Source organism: Gavia stellata, chromosome 10 (genome assembly GCF_030936135.1).
Source record: "Gavia stellata isolate bGavSte3 chromosome 10, bGavSte3.hap2, whole genome shotgun sequence".
NCBI lineage: Eukaryota > Metazoa > Chordata > Aves > Gaviiformes > Gaviidae > Gavia > Gavia stellata.
Genome location: NC_082603.1, coordinates 36,544,888 through 36,568,878, shown reverse-complemented (window position 1 = coordinate 36,568,878; position 23,991 = coordinate 36,544,888). Strand labels below are relative to the sequence as shown.

The window sequence follows — 23,991 nt, the reverse complement described above, 5'->3', positions numbered from 1 at the left end:
GCCCCATTCACACCGATTAGGGAACCTGCTGGAGGACGGTGCGGCTTCCTCCCTGCTGCTGTGTGCTCCGTTTACTTTGGAAGGATACTCTGACTTGTGGGTTAAGGGCGCACAGCCCAGTCCCCGCCCCGCATGGAGCTGGGTAGCAGCCTCAGTGCCCTTAAGGCCTGGATGCCGAACAATGCCCTTGCACAGTAGCCTGAGACGGCTCCAGAAGCAGCATCTTTCAGCTGCTCAGTGTTGCTCTGAGTACGACCGTGTTAGTGCAGGCCCAGAGCCACTAATATTGCAGCTGCGCTGATCTAGAGCCTGGCTGCAGTCTGCGAGGTGCTGCACTGAGGAATGTGTGCATTACGCTGCAGCTCTAATGTACTGCTGCACTGCACCATGTAGACACATGCCACGAATCCTAAACATTCTGTGTGTAATGCACACTCCTGTAAGGCAAGTGGCAGAGTTCCTTTTTTTGAGACGGGAGGCTCTGGTCTGTTCTGCTGTAGCAGTGAGTGGCCAAACTGACGATGTATTCGCTTGTCACAGGTGTGTCCAGTTTGATACTCCTGGGTTGGAAAGAGCCAAGACTGTTGTGTGGGGAGGAGGCAGAGTTTTACCGACTAATTAATACAGCCGAGAACCAATGTACCTGGCCTCGGAGGGCTGGGTGCATTGGTGGTGGTGCAGATGAGAGAGATACAACAATTGCAGTAGGCTGACAGTAAAGCATGACCTTTTTCCTCGAACCCTTTCCTTTCTGTGATTGCAGAGAGCTTTCAGTTCGTCTCAAAGAGGCACCATGGTTTCCCATTCAGCCTCACCTTTTTTCTCAATGGGATGCAAGTGGACAGGCTGAGCTGTTGCTGTGAGTACAAACATCAGAAGCATTCCAGGCTGGGAGGCAGAAGTGGATACTTCGGGTTTCTCAATGTGGAGGGAGCATCTCCTTGCTACAGGTATGGAGGCAAATACACTTTGCTCACAAGGACTTAGCAGCCCGGTTTTTAGAGAGTTTATCACTTGTTTCCTGGTTTTTTAATCTTTCTGGCACCCCACAGCTCTGTAGAACCTGGTCTGTTTCTCAGCGCCCCTTGAAAGGTGCAGAATTGAGCTTATCCCTCAGGGTCCCAGATCCAAAGATGCCATCAAAGTCAGCTGCTTTTGTGCTGTCTCTTCAGTCACTCTGCGGAGTACGCACAGCAGTGGACAGTGTTTGCACTGGCTCTGTCAGCTTGTCAGGAGGCAGTCAGCACTTCCTCAGCAGTTGAGTTTGGAGGAGTATGTGTGGGGTGGTATGCGTATGCCACTTGCATGTTTCTGGTGGAAGTGGTAGTGAATTAAGTATCAAGAATGCTGCTGAGTTAACTGTAGTTTTCAGGGGTTTCTTTGTGATGGTGAGAACAAGATAATTTATTTTTAAACAGCTCTGTCTCTGAGGTGGGATTCTGCTGTAATAGCCCTGGCTGCAGAATAAGACAGTATTGAATGTTAGACATGTTTCAGACAATGAATCTGTGCAGAAGATTCTTGGTTTTGGGCAAAAGTCAATGGAGCGAGCAACAGCTGTGGTTTTGCCAAGAAGCTTTAATTTTAATAAAATCTTCCTTTTGTGTGATTGTTAAGTCATGCCAGACAAGTAAACCTCTGCACACATGGATAATTTTAAAACTTTTTTGTTCTTTTCGTAAGTAATTTTCAAATGAGCAGCAAGCAGTTGGAAGAAGAGAACCTCCACAGAGCTATACTCTGTTTTTTAGATAAGGACCAAATTGTAAGAAAAAAATTTCTACTTTATTGTACCATATTTTTCCTACTCCAATCTAACATTACTTACGTAAATGTATTACTTAGTATGTTCAAAGCAGTGAAAATCATCTGAATTCAGAATGGATATAGTGGCTATAGACTTTAGGAAATGCCCAAATCTCAGCTTTTGTGCAATTTTTAGAAAGTTTTGAAGTGAATTTTCTGAATTAATATAGTCTCCAGAAACTGGTTCATTTTTTCCCAAGTCGCCCCCACCTTCTGTCCACCTTCCCGTCTTCTTCTTAGCGATACCTCTGTTTTCCTGTCTCTTGTCCATCCAGCCACCCTTATTTGGTGACTAAAAACCGTCTCCATTAACCAGATTCTCCTCATAAATGGCAATTATTTTCATGTCTCCTTCAGGTCAAATGCAGTTGTATTTGTTTCCTGTTTTGAGTATGACACCACATCCACACATTAAACACCCACTCTGATTCTCAGTAAAGATCCCAGTTGATTTTCCCCATTGGGTTAAGGCTTTGGTTCACAAAGAGGTGATGCCGCAGTGATTTCTACGCCGATGCTGTGATCCTTGCACAGAGAGTTTTCTGCTGGCCTAGGTCCAGCTTTTCTGTACAGTAGAAGTGCTCCAATATCTCAAAGGTCCCTGAAAAAAAATACCCTGAACGTATAATTGAAAGGTAGGACTCTTCAGAAATTGTCACATTTACGCTTTATGCCCGCAAAACTGAAGGATTTCTAGACTGAATGACTATAGGATATTTCACAGTAGTTTGTAAACAGCTGGGATGTGAGGGGAATTGCAATCAAGCCTTACATAAAAAAAGCAGTTTTGGTGGAGGGAAAGTTTTAAGACATAATTGTCTGTGAAGAAACTATGGTTTTCCAGAGAGACTTGTGATGAGCTAAAGTGAAAGTTCCAGTTTCAGTTTCATCCTCTGCTTGCAGATTTGACTCAACGTACTACCTACAGCACAATGTCCTGACACTCATAGGTGGTGTAGGGTGGCTCTTCATGTCTGCAGGTAACGTTACCAGGAGTAGGAGCTCTGGTCTCTTACAGGAGCCTCCTAACCGTAACACAGAGAGGCTGTCACTCCATTTTATACAGGAGGAGCAGTCTCAACAAGTCATTCAAAATGCTTTGTTTTCCAATTGTTTGGAAACAGAACAGAAACTGAAAATAATCCAATTTCAATCTCCCTCTTCCCCCGCAGTTATTAGACCCAGCAGACAAATGGAGAAAAAAAAGAAGTCTTATTCACAAAACCTGAGTTTCCACTTTAGTGGGTGTTACAGCAGGATCTGGATCAAGCACACCTCTGACTTGCAGCTTGTCTGCCTTTCCCAGCGATTATACCTTCACAGGTCGTGCTTGGTGTAGCTTGAAATTAATGGACACTTACGATAATTTTGATTTTAATCTGTTTATACTTCAGTTGTCACCTTTAAGTGCAGACAGTGTTACTCTCCTTCAAAGAGGAACGGCATCTGTGTTTGTGGAGCGCTTGAGGTTTTTAGGGTGCTTCTCCAAGTAAGTCATTATCAGTAACCTTGTTGTCTGAGTGGTGATGCAGGGGCAGATAGGTACTTGGTTTTACTGCTGATAATGAGCGAAATAGCTCACTGTGTCTGCTGCCCTTCCATTGTTCACAGAAAGAAAAATGTGATGCTTTCCGATTCTCCTTGTTTTTTATAGGTGCATTATTGCAATGCATCCGGACAAAAAGCCATCGCCTCCCAAGAGAAACATGGAGGACCATGAGGAAAAGCATGTCGGTTCCTGGAGAGATGAAGCGTGCAGTGAGCCAAGTAAAAGCAGTGTTGAGCAGAAATCAAGCAAAGATTCAGTGCCAGTCATCTCACCAGGTCATGAAGCGATTGTGGAAACTATTGAGGACAAAATGGAGACTGGAGAGGAGTACGGAAAAGAAGAAAGGAAAAAACTGTCTGATCGTGAGAGTGAAGCTAGTCAGGAAGAAACTGATAAAAATGGTACAGTATTCCAAAACACAAGCAAGGGCTGAAAAATGGGAGAGGATGATTCTGGAGAAGGTATGGGATTGTGGGCCTCCAACTTCGCCTGGAGCATCCTCCCTTAGGACACCTCATGGGTGAGAAATGTGGTGATGCCTGTGTCTGGGCAATAAAATTAGTGGGGCTCCTTTCAGCCAAGCAACAGGATGAGAGGTTTTTGCAAGACCCGAGCAAGTGAGTAGGGAAGGTCTGAGAGGCTGAAACAGGAGCTTAAGGTAGGTGGGAAAGCAGGAGGGAAGTGAGGCACAGTGAAGGGTCACTAGTGAAGAAGGAGAATGGCAGCAGGTGGAGGACAAGTGGAGCAGAAGGAAGAAATGGGACTGGGTGTGGGTAGGGAGACAGTGAGTCTGAGGTGAGTTCCTGAGCGAGACAGGACGTCAGCATAAGGTAAATGGAGAGAAGATGGGGGCCATGGGGGCCGGAGGTGGAAAAGCCTCCTGCTGCCTGGTGCGAGATGGACGGGAGGGAGGAACGAACTGTGAAGGGGAGGAGGCTGAATGCTGGGTGCAGAAGGGGAGGGAAGGTGGGAAGAGCACGCAGCAGCAAAACGTCAGCCAGATTTAGCGCCAGATGAACTATTTTGGTCTTTTCTCCTGTCTGTTGCCAGTGGGAGTGTAATGTTTTGTTCACTTGGGGCTCTTTCCAGTCCCTTGTCCACCACACTGCCCCGGGCACCTCTTACCTGCCACCTGACCGAACCTCCAGCTCCCTTGCTTGCCTGAGCATTTGTTCCCTCTGCTCCAGGCCTACCAGCTCACCTTTCTAGCCTTCTCTGCTCCAACCCCGCTGGGGCTATCCTTCTTTCCCTTTACCGAACGCTCCTGTTGCCTGCTGTAGCTGGCTGACCTTGCCCCTTCTGCTTGAGTCCCGTCTCGTTTCTGTTGACAGAGATTTAAAAAGAAAGACTGGAGAGAGGCTTGCCCTTGCTGAAAGTTTGCGCAAGGGGTGTTTCTTGTGGCAGACAAAGATAATATTTGTGGTATAAGAATGATGTGTGGCAGCTCCAGCGGCATGCTCAGAACGTGCCATTTCCCCAGTGCCACCGAGGGCCAGTCCCTGTCGCCATCAGGCTGCTTACAGCTCTGCCCGTCCCTGCAGGAAGAGACGGTGAGCTCAGCCTGTGCCTTCACTCCCTCCTTCTTGTAAAGGCGTTTTCGGAGTAAGTCAAGTTTAGAGAGAGATTTTAATTCCTCCTTCCTATTCCTGTTTTTACTTTCATAATTCTGCAGTGCTGCTGCTCAGCTTCCTCGTTAGTCCCTGTGGATGTGTGTTTGTGATTAATCAAGCCGTGTTCCTTCCAGGAGGTGGGCACCTTTCTGACAGTTACCTAAGGAGGCCTCACTTCCAACAATGCAGTTGGAATCTCAATTGATTTTTAATACAGGAAATACATTTCCTTATTCCCTTAATTCTCATTGTCTGGGTAATTGTTTATTTGCCTAATTGGTTCTGCATCAGATACTCTTCATTTCTGTCCTTTGCATTCTGTCACTTCGGTACTTCAGAAGCACTGATGGGAAGAAAAAGAGGCAAGCAATAAATCCGAAAGGTGAGAAATTATGGCTGTGAGGGACAGCTGGTGTGTCAGCAGTGACAGCTCTCCTTCACAATTTCGGTTTGTTGCCTCTCTGCTGCATGTGCAGTGAGCTGGTGGTAGCAGTGGAATTACTGAATTTTAAATAGAAATCACTGACATCACTGTGCATGCTGGTGCCTGGGATTTTAAATAGTGCAGCCTTGGCTGGAAAGGGAAGGCTTCTTTCATGCGTGTACATGAAGTCAGTCTTTACCTATAGATCTGAGCAAAGTTACCTATCGAACGTTACAACTTCTCAGGCTAGTAGCCTCGGATGAAATCCAGACCGTGTTGACGCAAGAGTGGTAATTCTGCCCTAAGCTTCATTTGTACTAGGATTTCACCTGGGACCTGAAGGAGCATATTAGAACAGTGCGATAACACCATGTTCCTCCACAGCACCGTTTGGCTGGATTTAATTAATTCGTTTAGTTTGTAAGCCACTTCTTTGCTAATTAGCCATGCCAATCCACATTTATCTTACATCGCACTACAATATATTACCTTTCTCCAGCTTTCTCTATTGTTTGTATTTTTCTTTTTTCATCGCAACAAGTTTTTCGTCCTGTATTGAGACTGTCTTGCATTTTATTTCTGAGTTTGCCCAGCTCTTAATTTTTCTAGTCCTTTCAGTGGCTGATGATTTCGTTTGTTTTGTTTTTAATGTATTAATCATACTTGATGCATCATTCAGGAGCTTTATTGCATTTTTGCTACTCTATCTATGAAGAACATGATGCTTTTTTATGATAATCTGCTTTTATGATTCCTATCTGTGGTCTCTCATGGCTTTAAAAAGACTGAGCAAATGCAAAGGCAAAAGGAGATTAATGAAGTTAACCACTGTCTGCTTAAAAAGAACTTCATTAGTTGTGAATTCTGTTTCCTCACTCGCAGTATGATTCTTTTATTTTAGAGTATGATGAAGATTTTGAAGCAGATGAAGAATTTAATGAAGAGGAACAGACCGGTGATCAAATGAATGGCATGTCAAAGTCATCCTCAGATGATAAAACCCATAATTTAGACTATGAAAAGGAGAGTCAAAACTCATCACAGGAGGCACTGCAGGACTCTGACAGTGAGAAAGATGAAAGTGATGGATATTCTGACAGTGACTCAGAGGATGATCAGGAAGGTTAGTTTTTTCCGTAATGAGGCTTAGAGAAGTGGACCTGATGCATGTTTTACATTTTGTGCCTGTCCAGTATGTATGTTGAGTCTGCATAGGAAAAACTATGCAATTCCTACTGAATTGGTGAAAGATAGCTATTTTATCTGTTCTTACTCATTCTGCCATCTGTCACTGAAATACAGCCAAACCCACTGGCAATGTAAGCATGTGCCAGCTCACAGCAGACATTGCTGAACCGTTCAGTTGCAGAAGTGGAGATGGAGCCAGGCAGCAAATTAGCTCTAAGTACTTGGGGCAGATCAGCACTTCATGTCAGTGGTCACCGACATCCCAGAGGCTCTGACCACTTACACCTGCTGTGGATACGCACTTTTATCCGAGAAGTCGCCAGGAAGCCCAACATACCACCTTGTGTTTTAGAAGTGCTGTCTTTAGTGGCCCTGAATAATCAGGACCTCAGCTCGGTCCTCTGGTGCATCACTGACTCTGTCCTGGCCCAGGGAGGAAACGCCACTAGCTCAGCCGTCCCTTCTGCTTGCCGCAGTTCGGCGGTTTGGGAGGGTCCCTGTTCAAGGCTGTCTGTGAGTAAGTAAGAGTCTGAGTCAGTAAGATAGCCTGTGATTCTTGATCCAAATGTAGCTACAAAAACGTGCAGTGGAGTGCCCAAGACCATTATTAATTCAGAAAGATTGAACTGTTCTGGAAAAAAATTTTGTAGAGTAAGTGGCGTTTTCTGTCATTCGTTTTTTTGGATCAGCACTTTTAATGTCTAGTGTTTTAACTATTGGCCTTCATGCAGTCCAAGCCGCGCATCTTCATAAATAATCCCACAGAAAACTTGCAGGCAATTTCTCATTTATTAGACTAACAGTAGAATTCCATCCCCCATGTGGTGAATAAGCCAGAAGTGAATTGCCTCTTCCTTTTGGCGCAGTGTTTTATTTCTCTCTAACATTTCTCCTCTATGGCTTTGTTAGATCCTGAGCCGACTTATGAGCCTCTTGCTTGGCATAATGTACCAGGGTTTCTCCATTTACTGCTGTTTTAAAACTAATTACTTTATCTTCCTTACATTTGACAGTCCTATAGTGCAAACTGTTTCTCAAGTTAAACGGAAACATTACTTTCACATTTGTATTTCCAGGTTAATTAAACAAAGGTAATACAGCTGTTTGTGGAAAGGTTGCAGCTGGAAGAAAGATCCAGTCTTTTTATAGGAAGTATAAAATCCAGTAGAAATTGAAAGCAGGTTTGAAACATCCTTGCTTATAAAATCATTGCAGTGATCAAAAAGGATGTTAATTTTTGTTGTCACGTGATAATCAGAAATAGCTTGCGGTTCATGAATAATCAGTACAATTAAGCATTCTTTTCTGCTTGCTAGTGTATGGCGTTATGAACTTTTTGGTGACTTTAATCAGATGCTTCTCAAGCTCTAGCAGTGTGTGATGATCCAGTGAAAGTGTGTGGATGCATAGGTGTGCGTAGGTGGAAAGGAACAGGTAAGTGTAAGGGCCTTTCATGGCTACTTATGCATTAAGGGCTTCGTTAATGGCCACCCTTATTCACCGTTGTTTGTACTGGGATGTAATACTGCTGCATGCACCAAAACTCATGCATTCGACACAAGGTTTTCTATGATGAGGAGAAAAGGCTCTTGGGAAGCCACCAAATCTTGAAATCTGGACATTTAACATCAGCAATAATGGTGTAAAGCAGCCAGTCATCTAGGCAGGGGCTCCTTACTGATCACCTGGCAGGCACTGCTAACGTTTTTCAATTTGTATTTGCCGTGGCTTGCTTTGTTCTTCTTTACTGCAGTAGCTCAGGACACGCGTTTAAATCATTTACATTCTCTGTGGTTTTAAACGAGACAGGTTTAATCTTCTTTCTTAGCAGCCCTATTTGCGGCTTCTGTCTTTTACATCAGCACACGAATAGAGCGTTCATCTGTTACTACTTGCATCTCCTTTGGCAATCAGCAGTGGGCCACGGGTGTCCGGCGCTGAGCAGCGTTGCCTCTGTGGAAAGGAGGGAAGCTGTTTTCAAAAGTGCTTCTTGGGAAGCTCACAACTTGGAGTCAGTTTTCCCTTCGGTCCATGTGAGCTGTGACTTCTTAACCATTTCTCCGTGACTTTTGGAGAAAGGAGGCAGAGAAGCTGGCTTGACTTCATTTTCCTTGTTGTGTTTGCTGAGGATGTAAGGAAGAGACAGGTAATATTCTAATTTGACATTTGGTATTTTAGTGTAAGGAGTGGTTACCCAAATACTGGATGGGGACCTAGAGGGGCTTTTAGAAGTCTAAACATGTAAGTACAATAAATAATGGAAGAGGCGTGATTAGGAGCTAGCGATAGCGGTGGAAAAGCCTTTTTTGTGATCGTTGTTATATTGTGAATGCATCTGTTCTGTGCTCTGAGCTCTGTTTGACTGCTCCCCGTAAGTGTAAATGACTGCCGACAAGAGGAGCAGTGCTTCCAACATCTATCTTCTCGGGGCTGGAAGCCTGAAGGAGTTCTGCAGTCCTTAGCACTAGTTTGCAGTAGACTGTAACACTGGATAAGGATGTTTTAAGGTTACTGCCAGCTTTGGGTGACACTTCAGATCACTGGAATTTTGGATTTCTAGGGACTTTGCCTTTAAGTTTGAAGGTCAGGATGATCTTTTTGTTCTGGCTGTAGTGATTAATCTTCAAAGAGATTTCTATGCTCGGGTCGTAGAAGCATTCAGAAACCCGCTGATATCTACTCCTTTGCGCTTGCACAGAATGTGTTTACAAACAGTAAACAGTGGAACCCAGACTGGTGCAGGGCATTTCCTTCTGCACGAATAGGAAATTTGTTGTCGGAAGGGTTTGTCATCTCCCAAATGGCTGTTTACTGTTTACCTGGTGGCATTGGAGTCCTCATCTAGTTTAATCCAGATTTTTTTTTAATCCTTTAAAGCAAATGATAGCTCTTTTGCATTGTTTTTGTTAACCTCTCTAGGCATTGATACACTGAACACAAAATGCCTGCAATTTTTTTATTTCTGTTTCCTATTCGTTGATTTTTTATATTTTCCCCTTTGTAATGAAGTTTTTCTACTTTTTTTTTTTTCCCACCACTGAACAGAAGAGGTGGAGAGAACGGATAAAAAAGATGTGAGCTTTTCCCAACTGAGATGTAATAATACATTTATGAAAAATAAGAATTCATTGGTAATTTTAAGGACAAGAAGAGCTTTCTGTTTGAATGAAGGACCCTTACTCTCTGAAAATAGTCTGTGTGGAAATATTTCAAGCAACTTTAGTAGGAACTACTAGTTCCATTTTTTTAGGAGATTATCAAAGTGCCTAATAGGTCTCAACAGTGGAAGATTTTTCTGGATATTCATTATTAAAAAGATTTTTCTTTAATTTAACTCCATTGTTTTTAGTTTTGCCTTTTTGCACATCCTTAAGCAGTTTTTTCCCCTACTTTATGTTTACATTTACAAATTCTCCAAGACAGCATGTGCCCTGCCTGAGTCATCATTTTCTCAAATCCTACATAGTTTTTCTCTTATAACTGAATCCATACACCTCTTTAATATCCACCTCTTTCCCACTTACCTGAATTGCCGCTTCCCTAATGTATCTAGTTGTGACAGAGAGGTCTAGAAATTAGTATACTGTCTCAGGGAGAAGTCTGTAAAGGAACTCCCGTCCTTAGCCCCTTGAAATTTCTAATGGTGGAGGAGTGGTACTCTGAGTGGGATGCTTTAAACTGTGGGTGTAAGATTTCTGTGTACAACCTGTTTTTCTGAACATGCTGTTCTGCGTGGATTACAGTTCTGGAATATGGATGGCTCGTAAGTGGAGGCCACAACTGCAGAAGGAATTCTCCCTCTTCTCCCTTCCACATGAGTGCCTAACTTGTGTGAAATTCTGTGACTATGTATTTTTCAATATTGAATGCAAGGCCCCGCTGAGGTGTGAAGTTCAGTGCTCCATAGTGCACCTTGCAGAGGCTGGTATTGGTGACAGGGCTAGCCTAAATAGGGTGTTACTACCTTAGCAATTTAGTCCACAAGATGAGTTCATTTTAGGCGCAGATTTGTTTTGCATCTGCTCGTGGAGTCAAGCACAGCACACAGAAACGCACCACTGATGTCCTCAATGCTCTTCTCGGTGTGACGGAATCGAGGCTGAGGCCCCCTTGCAGCGTGCGAGACCCTCCAGCGTCTAATGCTGTGCAGGCAGAGTGCATGCCGAGGGCTGGGAACTAGCATGAACTTCACTGCCATGTCTCCTGGAGTCAGTCAACATGGACATTTACTAGTCTGACCTGGTAGAATGGGTCTTTCTGGGAAGCGTTACTGGGGCATCATGCTAGTGACAGCAATGCATTTTCTCTTGGCTGGCAGAGGGTAACTGAGCCATGCTGGTTTTTAGGTCTGTTCCCTACAGTTCAGCTCTTCAATTTGTCTTTCTGCACATAAGGTAGTGATTTCATTTACTAAGTTATGGAACACCCATGGCTGCTGTTGATTTCCGTGGCTGCTCAGACCCCTGAAATCTCACTGCTCCTCTCTGCTGTGTACATACACAGCTAGGTGGCCAGCAGAACGCGTTCAGCTAAAACATTTAGGGAAGTCCTGCTGCCAGCCTTGTTATTTTTTTCTTCTTCTTTTTGTCTTTATTTTGTTGTTACATGAATTTTTGAAGTGTAGGTGAATTTTTGTAGTGTATGAGATTTCTTTTGATACAGATTGTCCCTGCCTTGCAGCGGTGTGTTGGTCACTGCTAGTGCAAGCTTCCTTTCTGTCAGGCTCCTAGAGGCAAACATAAACCTGTGACCACCTGCAGATTACCCACACCACGTGTTTCTGTGTAATTTAGCTTCAGTTGTTGCCAGCTTCAACTTTCATCTCCTTGTGACCTGAAATTCCATGTGCTCTCTACATTTACTGTGCTTTGAATTCATCAGCTGAGCCTTGGACCTGTAATTTTTTCGAAGAAGAACTCACTTGCTTTCAATTAAGTACGTGTGTTAGTGTTGGTAGACCAAGATTTTGGAGCGCAAGCTTTTGGGCATAGACACTATGTTTTTCTCTTTCGGTAATCAGTACACTTGTAACCTATGAGTGCTGCTATAGTAGAACTAACATGCTAATAGTAATGGGATCTGGATTTTTATGAGTCCATGCTGTGGACAGATTTTGTCTCCTTGTAGTTCAGTATATCATTACACTTGTTCACGAGTGTCTGCATTCATTAGGCCCCTTGGGTCAGTTCAGCCAGCATACAGAGTTTTAGAATAACATCCAAATAACTCAGGTGCCAAAGGTGTTACTTTTGCATACAGTATCGTGAATCAGACATAGATAACGAGCACGTAGGAGAGACCTTGGCATTCAAATCCTTGTGCACCATAAGCCTGTGGAGAAATTGGAATCACTGACAGTTCCCATAGTACAATATGTAAACTGCACATTTGAGTTGTTCTGTCTCTGAACCTGCTTTTTTATATGCTTTTAAGTGTCTTTAGGAGGGATGAATTTTTCTGGGAGTCTAAACATAGCTACTGTTAGAACACAGGCGCAAGTCCAGCGAAGATGGGAAGTGATGGAGAGTCATTACCAGGTGGTGGCTGTCCAGTAATTTGTGCTTGAAATCCACTCCAGTAGAGATCCTAGAGGATGGACGTCCGCATCACATTTGGTGCCGCTCGTTATCCTTGCTGCCAAGCTCTGTGACGACGTCAAAGTTAGAATGAGTGTATGCCTGAATAACTTCCCCAGAAATGCAGGCAGTTTCCTCACGCCACCACTAACGCGCGCTGGGAGGTGGAGTTGCACTCACACAGAACCACTGTTCCTTTTCCTTTGCTACTTTTAAGGAAAATTGAGGAGTTTTCTTGAATTGATAGTCTGGCACCTATACAAGGCAGTCCACTAATTTAGAATTGCAGTTTCCATTCAAACACACCTTCTTTGTTCTTGTTTTAAAATCAGCGGGAGTAGGAAGTTTTAGCTTCCATATTTGAGGTTTTTTTAAAAGCAGTCCTGCAAAGTTTTTGTAATACATTGCAGATGAAAAGGATAATTTAAAATATTACAAAAAATTGCAACAAGCCTTCCTCAGATCCACAGAGGAAGAAGAGGCATAGAGGCTGCTGGAAGATTGTGGCTGCAGGAAGAAACAATGCAGCACAGATTGGCTCCTGTGGCTCTGAGAATGGCTTCAGGGACGGACCGTGCCTCCAAATTCTTCCTCTGGCCTTTGGCCAGCAGCAGATCCCTAGGAAAAATATAAGAAAAGGGCAAGAATACTGTGCTGCTTCCCCACTGTCTTCCCACCCCTGTAATTAGCTGGTGTCAAGGGTGGTCCCTGTTACTTATTAGGCCTAACTGGATTTTATTTCCTTGAGTTTGACTAATGTCTTCCTGAACCCATGTGAACTTTGGACACCAGCAATGCTATGTAGTAGTAAGCTCTACTGTTCAGCTAAATGTTAGATGAAGAATTATTGCTTTTTTTTTTCTCAAATTTTCCATTTATGAATTTTATATGATGGTCCCTGTATGTTTTTTTAGAGGAAACAGTGAACTTCATCTCCAGTTCAACTTGAATGGTTTACACATGATTTTGAAGATCTTTATGATGCTCACTGAGATAACAGGAGTGCACTAAAGGACCGTTGCTATGGCTGAAATCTTTTATCAAATGGAGCTCAAGAAACTATTTTAAAACCTGTCTGAGTTACACTTAGACGTGCTTTTGGAGGTGTATTTCTGTGTGATTGATGGAGCTAATCTGGTTAATTTCCATTATCAGAAGAAAATATGTTAAATGGCTGTGATTTTAACACTTTGATACAGCTGGGCAACGTTCTTCTATTACACTTACTGGAATTTTGTGATGATATCCTTGGATAGTGTAATTCAGAGATTGATATCAGATGAGCGTCTGTCCCTTTGTGCATAGCAAAGGGAACTAGTGGCCAGTGAATGCAGATGTTTTCGTGACAAATATTAAAGCAAAATTGTGTTTGCTATTTCTAGATAGGAGGCCTGCACACTCTTGCTCATCCATCAGTAATCTGTACAGCAGCGAAGATGACTCTTATGCTGAAACGATGAAAGACAATGTTAAGGGCGAAGAGGAGTATAATGTCAAAAGAGCATCTGATAACGCTGCACATGCCCAATATGGAAATGAGGAGAATAAGCTGCTCAGAATGGAGGAAAATCAGAAAACTTTTGCACTGGAAAAGGAAGGACTAGATGAAGCCGAAAAGGCAAACCCAGAAGATCTAACAGCAAGGAAAAAGACCGGAATTTTTCGGGAAAATATAATGGCAATACAGCATCAAAGTCCTGAAGTTAATGGGGAACTCAAACAGGCCGTGTCAGTAGAAAGTAACATAGTCAGACTAGTCATAGCAGACTAGTAGTCTGGTACTGAGTTAGCCTAAGACAATAGTGCTGTTCTGTATTAGCATAAATTCCTGTGTGCTTACATTCAACACACGTGGTTTCACGGCTCTAGGTTTGAAAAGAGATCCTCTATCAAATATAGATAGATTGTCCAAATGTTATGTGGGTAACAGCGTTTACTTCTCAGTCAAGTCCTGCATCATCTCTGCTGCCAGGAGACTACCTGAGATTCAGGGAGAGTGCAGATCAAGGAAGGACAAGAAAAATCATTGAATCACAAAAATTACAGATAGGAATGACTTCCTAAATTGCATACAGATTTCTGCCCATCTACATGGGGGTTGTCTAGGTAAATTTTATAGCAAATAAAGAATTGCCAAGAAACTGGGTGTAGAGCAATGAAAGAAAAAGATAACACCTTTTGTGAGATATAATGAGCATGCTAAAGGAATATTGTGGGGTAACAAAGGTCACATGGGAATCTTAGCTTCTTCTAGGCACTTAGCACAGTTGCTGCCATGATGAATGTTCTAATTCAAAAATTTAAGGGTGTCTATAGTCTTAAAAGAAGTGCCAGGCGTTTACAACTCCCACTACTCCAGTCCTCTAAGAGGGTGAGGGCTAAAAGCCTCCAGAGACACCCGGAGGGCTACAAGAGCTCAGTCCTTTACTGTGACTGCAGAATGGGTTCTCAGTCCGTTCTTGGGCCTCCCTGATTCTTTCGTATGAACTTCTCTGTAGGGCTGGTCACTCTCATCAGCCGTCCAGCCTGCGTTCAGGTGGGCCTAGTATGCACTGTTTTGGTTTTGCCCCGATGAGACCCATCATGCTCTGCTTGTGACAGGATTTCTCCTAACCAGTGCTGTCATTAACAGCGCAGAACTAATTTATCCGAGAAAACTGTATATGCTGAAGAAGGCACAAGGTGCAAAATGCTCCTCTGGGGTTGTTCAGTTGCAGGCTGCATCTGCGCAAATCGTAGCTGGTGGTGTGACAGGATCTGTCAGGAGTTTGGAAGTACCTGGAATGGGCTCCTGCTGCGCGTTTTCTGATCTTGCTGTGCTCTTTGTGACAAGGAGATATGGCTGATCCCAAGAGAGGGAGTTATTGTGAGCAGTATTTGTCATCCTTCCCTGGGCTCTGTGTTTTGATAGACTGTCAATTCCCTTTTGCCAAATGTTACACAGGCAGTAAACTGCAAAGAACTGCCAGCTAGTCAGACTTCAGGCCTATAATCAGCTCAGAGTAAAATACACGCACCACACCTGGCAAAGCACTTGGTATTTCATCAAGTCGAAGAGAGTGCTGCCTGTGCCTCTGCGTGAGGCAGCCAAGGGATGTCGTGGAGCAGAAAGCTGCTTGTTTTCTCTGCAACGCTGAAACGTCAGAATGATTCGAGCAGGTTGTGCCCTGTTGTGCAGAGACCTCTGTCAGGATCTTGGGTCCCAGGAGGAACCTTATAAATGCTCTTCTGGGACCTTCCCTGCTCGACTTTCATGGTGCCTTGCAGAGCAGATCTTAGTGTTTCACCCAGGTGAAATGTGACAGCAAGGAGTGAAGCCATCACTGCCCTTTAGAACCTATGGTATAGGCAAAGGCCTTCATCCTGAGGAAGTGCCTTTTGAACTGTAGACTGAAATGCTCTTTTAAAAGTTTTCTCACATTTCTGTTCAGAGCTGTGTGGGTGCCGGGTACTGATGGGGTAGGAAGGATGGGTGTAAGCATAAAGTAGGAGGAACCACAGGAGGGAGAAGAAGAAAAAATAAAATAAAAAGTGAAAAAAGAAGAAAAATAACATATACAAGGGCGAGTAGAAAGACAGAATCAACAGTGTAGAAAAAAGCAACCTCACAGAAAAAAGGTGAGAGAGCACAGGCTGTGCATTGGCAAGAGAGAGGCAGGGATTTGGGAAGAGAAGAGTGCAAGGTTGCGGCAGGGAAGACAGTGTTAAGTCTTCTCCTCACTGCAAGCCAGTGGGAACAACAGCTCTCCCACTCCTGGACCTTTCAGTGCCCTGACTGATTGAAGCAGCAGGCAGATTAAATCCCATACACACAGCTACACGTGTAAAAATAATCAATCTCATAAGAATTGATAGCCATTTTTCTTAATAAATTGCTGGAGGGAATATTCAGCCACATGCAAGTACATGTGATTTCAATATATGACGCCCAGAAGTGGCAGCGATCCATACAAGACCTGTACAAACGCTCTGAGGCAAGACAGTATTTCTGTGGGTTAAGTGGGCAATTTGGATGAAACTAGTGGCCAGGTCGGTCAGTCTTATTGTGCTTATTTTTATGCAACTGATTTTCTTCTAGCAGAGCTCATGGTAGCTTCACAAGTGCCCGACAGATCAGCCCAGAGGCACATCTCTCACAGTAGTCTGCGTCTCACAGTGGCAAGGGGCTCTGTTTTCTGAATTTCACTCGTTTCGTAGCTCTCCGGCACTCCGATCTTTTGTATAACAGCTCTTAGAAAAAAATGCCTGCCTAGTCCTTTTGTAACCATTTATGGATCTGATGTCCATGAGTTTGTCTGGTCTGGTTTTGAATCTGCTGATACTACCAGCCTCGGGCTCCTGTCGCAGCAGGTTCACTGCTTCTGTCCTGTCCATTCTTTATGAAGCCCAGAATTTTGGGTACCTTTATTACATGCTTAACTGCAGAGTAGCCTGAAGTCAGCCAGCTCCTTAGTGTGGGAGCATTAGCTTTTTGCTCATGGCTCCTTATTTTTATTTGCGGAGGAACTGAAATAAGGTGTTGCATGAAAGTCAAGATATTTCACTAGGCTGTGAGTCATGATTTAGCCAGAAAGATGTTCAGTGGTTTGTTGTGGCAATTGGCTTCAGTCTCTGTATTTTTGTGATAGAAGGCCAAGTCAGGATTCAGATCTTTTTTTCTCACTGGCTGAAACCCTGCTCCTCTATTCTCAAACAAAATACTTTTTGTCTAAATAAAATGCCGTAGATTGATTCTGGAAAGATCATTGGTGAAGATGTTGAAAAGTGTCCGTGTTCTCACTGAGCCTTGACGTAGAACTTGTCTGTAGACATCTAGAAACTGAAATTTGGAACAAGTGCCTCTGCAGCACTTCCACTGCGTAGATGAAGCTGGCCGGTGTATTGCTTCATGTCACATACAGTAATAAGATCTAGAAATGCTGTGATTGTCTCCTTTATGATCTGAAAGTTATGCTTGACATAAGTATCGAGTACAAGCAATTGACTGAGTGACTCCCTTTCGATCAAAGACTTGATAGTTCCAAGCTGCAGAGCAGCAGTCTGAAACGTGACCACTGGCACCATCCAAGCAGCAACAGGAATCCATCAAGTCTCATGCTGTCGTAACGCAAACAAAAGCGGGCAGCTGTTTCAGAGGTGCATCTGAAGGTTGGTGGTTCCTAACGGACGCAGTATACTGGCAATAGAGGCCACTGGGCAGTAAAACCAAGGGTGAGATTTGACTTTATGCTGTCAATCCATACCAGTGGCAAACTAGCAAGCTGTTTGTGTAAAAGACTAAGCCAAGAACTGCAACAGAAAAGGAAAGATGCAGAAAAATGACAGAACTTGAAGGGAGAAGCCTGGGTTGCTGGAGGGAAGAGCTCTCAGAGGAGATGCTGAAGGGATCGGACTGTGTCCATGGCTGGGATACTGCTCATAAAGAAGTTGTTTAGTATTACTAGCTTGAAAGCCATTCATGTAATCATCCAATAAGTCTTAAAGCAAAAACGGAACTGATAGCACAATCTTAACAATGATGTCAAATATACGACTTGACTGTGAAGCATCACGATCATTGCATTTACAGAGCAGAAAATACTTCCCATTTAGTTATAGATAAGCATAGGTCTTCAGTCACTTACTTAGGTTGGGGAATTGAGAAATCTCCAAAACTGTAGTTGGGAGCTTAACATAGAAATTTTATTTTTTTTTTTTCCAAGAAAAGTATTCATAGAACAAAAACAATTCTATGTCTATAAAGCAATGTTGTTGCTTGTATGTTGAACCCCCCTCAGACTGCCTGACAAAAGATATCCCACTGTTTTGTGAAAATGCTGTGGAAGATTCCTGCTCTATGTTTCAGTAGATGCTCCTGCATGAATTTTCCCTTGGATTTTTAATGGTTGTCTCCATTTGGTTTTAATCTACTTAAATTATTGCTGGTGAAGATTTACATGGCTCTAGTCAGGTGTGCCCTAACATTTCAAATTTTAAACCAAGCTGAGATAGCTGGATGACTTCTACTCCCCTTTTGCTTTTTAATGGTTTCTCTTTCTTATTCCTCTTTCTTAACTTTGTGATAGTTTTTGAAGATTGGCAACCAGTCCAGAAGGAAATAGCAAAGGCAATTGGAAATCTTCATCCTGTGAATTCTGAACCTGAACCTAGTGATTCCTGTGAAGATGAGGAAGAGGAGAACATAACAAGTACAAAGCATGATGCCAATGAAGGTGAGGTTGGCTGTCAATCAGGGACATGGATTAAATCTTATTCATCTGAAGTCTTTTTATAGAAGTGTTTGCCCTTTCCCTTTCCTTTCTAGGCTATCAAACCCTCCTTGTGCTCTTTTCTTTCCTAACTTACATAAAATTGGGTGATGACTAGCTGGCTTCTGTAGTCATGTATAATTAATGCTTTTTTGGCAGTTACAATGGTCCTAGGTAAAGAATCCAGGCCGTGAAAAAACCAGCTGCCAGTCAAGAAAGTAGCTGGAGAAAGCAGGAATCTAGTGAGTTTCCCTTTGCCGCCAGGCAGTGTGGGGCCGCCTTGGGAAATGCATTGTCAAGACAGGCAGGATGGGACTGACAGACTAGGAATGAAGCTGAACTGCAGGCTCTATCGCCATGCATAATGGCATAATTGGCAGCGAGGAAATTCCAGCAGTCTTGGATGAAGTTGTGATTTCTCGTATTGCAAAATACAGAGTTTCTAATTTTAAAGTGTGGTCTAGCGTTCAGGTGATGTGGGAGGAAACAACCTGCTGTGATCTCTCCTCTCCTTCCCCATCCTCCATTCTCTCCCTGGAAGGCCTTGTGCACCTTCTGCTTTCCTCTGCAGCAGACCTGCTCCGTGCGGGAATCAGGTCCGGCTCTGAAGGGCAGGAAGGGAAGAGTGGCGGTGGGGAGCAGCAAGGCCAGTGGAAGGGTTGTGGGAAACCGGACACAAGCTCCGCTCCGCTGGCAGAGACGGGCCGGACAAGTAGTGTCCTCCAGGACTGTTTGTGGCCTGGAGTACTTCTCTGGCTGCCATTCCAGAGATGGGGTCTAGTTGCACAGGTGGTTGCCCGAGCAGGCAGCAAAAAGCAGTAATTGTGGAGTGCAGCAGTAGTGCAAGAAGGTAAAATAAGTCAAAATCAGTGGGAGATGATTTGGGGCAGGAAAGCCTTTGCCCATTTTGAGAAAGGGTAGCTTGGGAGAGACATCGCTCCTTGCTCCTTTCAGTGGCACAAAACCTCTCATTTTCTAAAGAATAGGACCCTGCCATGTTTGTACAGAACACGGGTGCGGCAGCACAGACTGCTGGGGTGCCTGCCCAGGGACAGATCCTGGAGCACCGAATTCAATGAGGCACTGCCGTTAAATTGCCAGGGGGCAGGAATCGACCCTGTATTATTCCCCTGGTGTAATTACAGAATCCACGGGAAGCAATTACCCATTTTACTTGAAAAGCTGAGTATTCTTCTTCTTGTGTGTGCATATTTTACAGGAGCGATTTGCCACCTATTTTTGAATGTTATTGTCAAGCTTATAGCTATTGCATACACACACCTGAGCTCCCCACTAGGCAGGTGAGGGAAGGAGGGAGAGTAGGCAGGGCAGGCAGAACTATCAGAGATGAAAGCTGATCACGCATCAACATTTTTGCTTAAATTAGTTATGCCAGATGCCAGAATGGCAGCGCTAGAAACGTAGTCAGAGCACAGGTGCGTGATGAGAAGCAGCACAGCAAGTTTTCTTCTCGTCACCATGCTGATGTTCTTCATTGCTTGGGAGAGATAGCATCTTTAATAATAACCCTGTAAAACAGCCTTAACACTAACACAGTTCTCAATAGAACTAATGTTTTGATTATTTCTTAATAGCACCAGATGGAGCTTTCTTGGCAAAGGGAACAAGAACACTTGACGTGGAGAAGGCAGCAGGACAAGTGGTACGAGAAGGGCAGATGGTAGGGGAGAGACAAGCACTTGAGGAGGAAGATTTTGTTGCTGAGGGAGGAGATGCTCGCACCGAAGAGGCGGGAGAAGGAATGGCACGGGTGGGAGATTTACTGCCCAAGGAAGACACAGGGGCTGTGCTGCAGGCGGAGGAATCTGCGCCTGAGGAGAGCGCCATGGCAGAAGAAGATCCCAAAGGAAAGGGGACAGGGAAGGGAGTGGAGTCTGGCGCAGAGGTGGCACCTGGGCAGCAGGAAGTTCTGATGGAGGGGACGGAGAGCGAGGCAGCATGGGGAGAGCAGGCACCTGGGGCAGAGGAGCCAGCCAGGGCAGGGGCACTGCTGGGCAGGGAGGCAGATGGAGCCGTGTCCGAGGGGGAGGAGGTGGCTGGGGAGGTCTCTGACGGAGAAGAGGCTACAGGGTCTCCGGTGAAGGAGGTGGTGGGTGAGACGGTGTCTGAGGCAGAGGAGGCTGTGGAGGAGGGAGGTTTTGCAGGGAAGGGGCTTGAGTCGGGTGCTGTGTCTGAGGCAGAAGAGACTGTGGATGATGCTAGCTTGGCAGAAGAAGGGATTGCTGGGGTAGATGGCCCGGGAGGAGAAGAGTCTGCAGAGGAAGCTGTTGCTGAAGGGGAGGAGGCTGTGGATGATGATGCTAGCTTGGCAGGAGAAGGGATTGCTGGGGTAGATGGCCCTGGAGGAGAGGAGTCTGCAGAGGAAGCTGTTGCTGAAGGGGAGGAGGCTGTGGATGATGATGCCAGCTTGGCAGGAGAAGGTTTTGCCTTGGTAGATGGCCCTGGAGGAGAAGAGTCTGCAGAGGAAGCTGTTGCTGAAGGGGAGGAGGCTGTGGATGATACCAGCCTGGCAGGAGAAGGTTTTGCCTTGGTAGATGGCCCTGGAGGAGAAGAGTCTGCAGAGGAAGCTGTTGCTGAAGGGGAGGAGACTTTGGATGATGATGCCAGCTTGGCAGGAGAATGTTTTGATGGGGTAGATGGCCCTGGAGGAGAAGAGTCTGCAGAGGAAGCTGTTGCTGAAGGGGAGGAGGCTGTGGATGATACCAGCTTGGCAGGAGAAGGTTTTGCCTTGGTAGATGGCCCTGGAGGAGAAGAGTCTGCAGAGGAATCTGTTGCTGAAGGGGAGGAGACTGTGGATGACGATGCCAGCTTGGCAGGAGAAGTTTTTGCCTTGGTAGATGGCCCTGGAGGAGAAGAGTCTGCAGAGGAAGCTGTTGCTGAAGGGGAGGAGACTGTGGATGATGTCAGCTTGGCAGGAGAAGGTTTTGCCTTGGTAGATGGCCCTGGAGGAGAAGAGTCTGCAGAGGAAGCTGTTGCTGAAGGGGAGGAGACTGTGGATGATGATGTCAGCTTGGCAGGAGAACGTTTTGCCTTGGTAGATGGCCCTGGAGGAGAAGAGTCTGCAGAGGAAGCTGTTGCTGAAGGGGAGGAGGCTGTGGATGATACCAGCTTGGCAGGAGAAGGTTTTGCCTTGGTAGATGGCCCTGGAGGAGAAGCGTCTGCAGAGGAAGCTGTTGCTGAAGGGGAGGAGACTGTGCATGATGATGCCAGCTTGGCAGGAGAAGGTTTTGCCTTGGTAGATGGCCCTGGAGGAGAAGAGTCTGCAGAGGAAGCTGTTGCTGAAGGGGAGGAGGCTGTGGATGATGATGCCAGCTTGGCAGGAGAACGTTTTGATGGGGTAGATGGCCCTGGAGGAGAAGAGTCTGCAGAGGAAGATCTTGCTGAAGGGGAGGAGGCTGTGGATGATACCAGCTTGGCAGGAGAAGGTTTTGCCTTGGTAGATGGCCCGGGAGGAGAAGAGTCTGCAGAGGAAGCTGTTGCTGAAGGGGAGGAGACTGTGGATGATGATGTCAGCTTGGCAGGAGAATGTTTTGCCTTGGTAGATAGCCCTGGAGAAGAGTCTGCAGAGGAAGCTGTTTCTGATGGGAAGGAGACTGTGGGTGATGTCAGCTTGGCAGGAGAAGGTTTTGCCTTGATAGATATCCCTGGAGAAGCGTCTGCAGAGGAAGCCGTTTCTGAAGGGGATGAGACTGTGGATGATGTCAGCTTGGCAGGAGAAGGTTTTGATGGGGTAGATGGCCCTGGAGAAGAGTCTGCAGAGGAAGCTCTTTCTGAAGGGGAGGAGGCTGTGGATGATACCAGCTTGGCAGGAGAAGGTTTTGCCTTGGTAGATGGCCCTGGAGGAGAAGAGTCTGCAGAGGAAGCCATTTCTGAAGGGGAGGAGGCTGTGGATGATGCCAGCTTGGCAGGAGAAGGTTTTGCCGGGGTAGATGGCCCTGGAGGAGAAGAGTCTGCAGAGGAAGCCATTTCTGAAGGGGAGGAGGCTGTGGAGAAGCCTGGGGCTCTCTTGGAAACATTAGGGGATACAAACGTTTGCTCAGGAGAAGCAAGGCCCAGAGGGGAAGGCTCTGTAAAGCCAAATGAGTTTTCCCAGCTGAAAGCATCAGGGGCAGAGTGGATGGAGATGGGGAAAGCTGCCATGGGAGCAGCAACATCTGAGACTGGCAAGGCATCAGAGGTAGAAGGGAGCTCTCTCCTGAGAGCGGAGGACACAGTGGAGGAGTCTGTGGAGCCTGGCAAGGGTCCTATGTTGCAAACAGCACCTGGGTTAGAGGCACTGGTGGATGCTGGAGGGGATGACATAAGTGAAGGGTCATCTCAGTTGGAGGAGATCACAACAGTGGAGGAGGAGGAGGGCTCAGCAGAAGCACTTTTGGGTGGAAACCCATCTCTAGGCAGCAATGCAAAGACAGAGTGTGCAATGGAAGAAAAACCCAATGGAGGGGTGATGGGAGTACCCGCAGAGATAACTGGAGCAGAGTCAGGAGGTAGAGAGGAGGTCACGGGTGGAACAGCATGTCCAAGGGACCTGGCAGCTGGGATGGAGGGACCGCTGGAGTGTGCTGAGGAGAGAGGGAAGAAGAGGCCTCTGGGTGAGGGGGGGGTGGAGGGACCAGGGCCGCCTGCCCTGTGGCTGTGTGTGAGCAGGGCCAGGGAGGCGGTGGTGGTGGTGGCCGGTGCTGTGGTGGGTGGCCAGGCAGGGTGGGGGGCTCTGCCTGAGGGAGCGGTGGGGGAGCCAATGCTGGCGGCGGAGGTGGCGGGGCAGGAGGGGCTGGTGGCTGGGGATAGCGGGGCAGGTGATGGGGCGGTGGCACAGGAGGGGGTGACAGGAGCAGTGTGGGGCGGACAGGGCGGGACGGGGGCGGCAACTGCAGAGAGGGTGTCAGCCGAGGGAAAGGAGGCAGCCGGGGAGTCTGGGAGGGTCAGGGAAGCGGTGGGTGGTGGAGCCGTGGCCTGCGGGCAAGGGGTGAACCGGGAGGCAGTGCTGGGGTGTGAGGGAAGGGGGCCAGCGGCGGCGGGCACTGAGGGCCAGGCTGAGGCGGAACGGGAGTGGGACACAGCACGTCTCATGACCCTGTGGCACGGAGAACTGTGTGGAGCGATGGCCTTTGGGGAGCAGCCTATTGCAGAAACCTCGCCAAGCACCCCTGCACATGGGGATGGGGGAGCGGAGCCGAGGGGGAGAGGGTCCGTAGGGGGAGAGGGGCTGTGCCCTGGCACCCAGCCGCAGCTGGCAGCTCTCGGGACAGGGGCAGTGGGGGGCGAGGACGGGCCGCAGGAGGGGACAGAGCAGGCGGGAGCGAAAGCCGAGGGGGAACAGGCAGGCCTCCGTGAAAGCACAAGAGAGGGAGAGGTAGTGGGTGTTGTGGAGAGCGCACGGAGTGCTTCTGGGGTCAGGGAGCAGAGTGAGGACAGTCCCGCTGGAGGGAGCCCAGACGCCCAGGGAGACGCTGACACGGGCGAGAGGAGCTGCAGTCCCCACGAGGTGAGTCCTGCGTGGGTCGGCTGCTGCCCCCCACGCCCCTTTGGGTCCCCAGACTGGTCCCTGTCAGAAGCAGACGATGCATGA

The 23,991-nt window shown here is 46.3% G+C and overlaps 1 protein-coding gene across 1 annotated transcript in view; it reads left to right on the top strand.

Annotated features, from left to right (window-relative positions):
* The window catches only part of ERICH3 (glutamate rich 3), a 36,369-nt gene extending 12,378 nt beyond the window's left edge, over positions 1-23,991 (top strand). Inside the window, exons 10-15 of the mRNA XM_059822230.1 lie at positions 764-950; positions 3,461-3,756; positions 6,291-6,512; positions 13,536-13,923; positions 18,145-18,365; positions 19,997-23,991. Coding sequence (XP_059678213.1) covers positions 764-950; positions 3,461-3,756; positions 6,291-6,512; positions 13,536-13,923; positions 18,145-18,365; positions 19,997-23,991 — 5,309 coding nt within the window. The remainder of the gene's footprint in view (positions 1-763; positions 951-3,460; positions 3,757-6,290; positions 6,513-13,535; positions 13,924-18,144; positions 18,366-19,996) is intronic.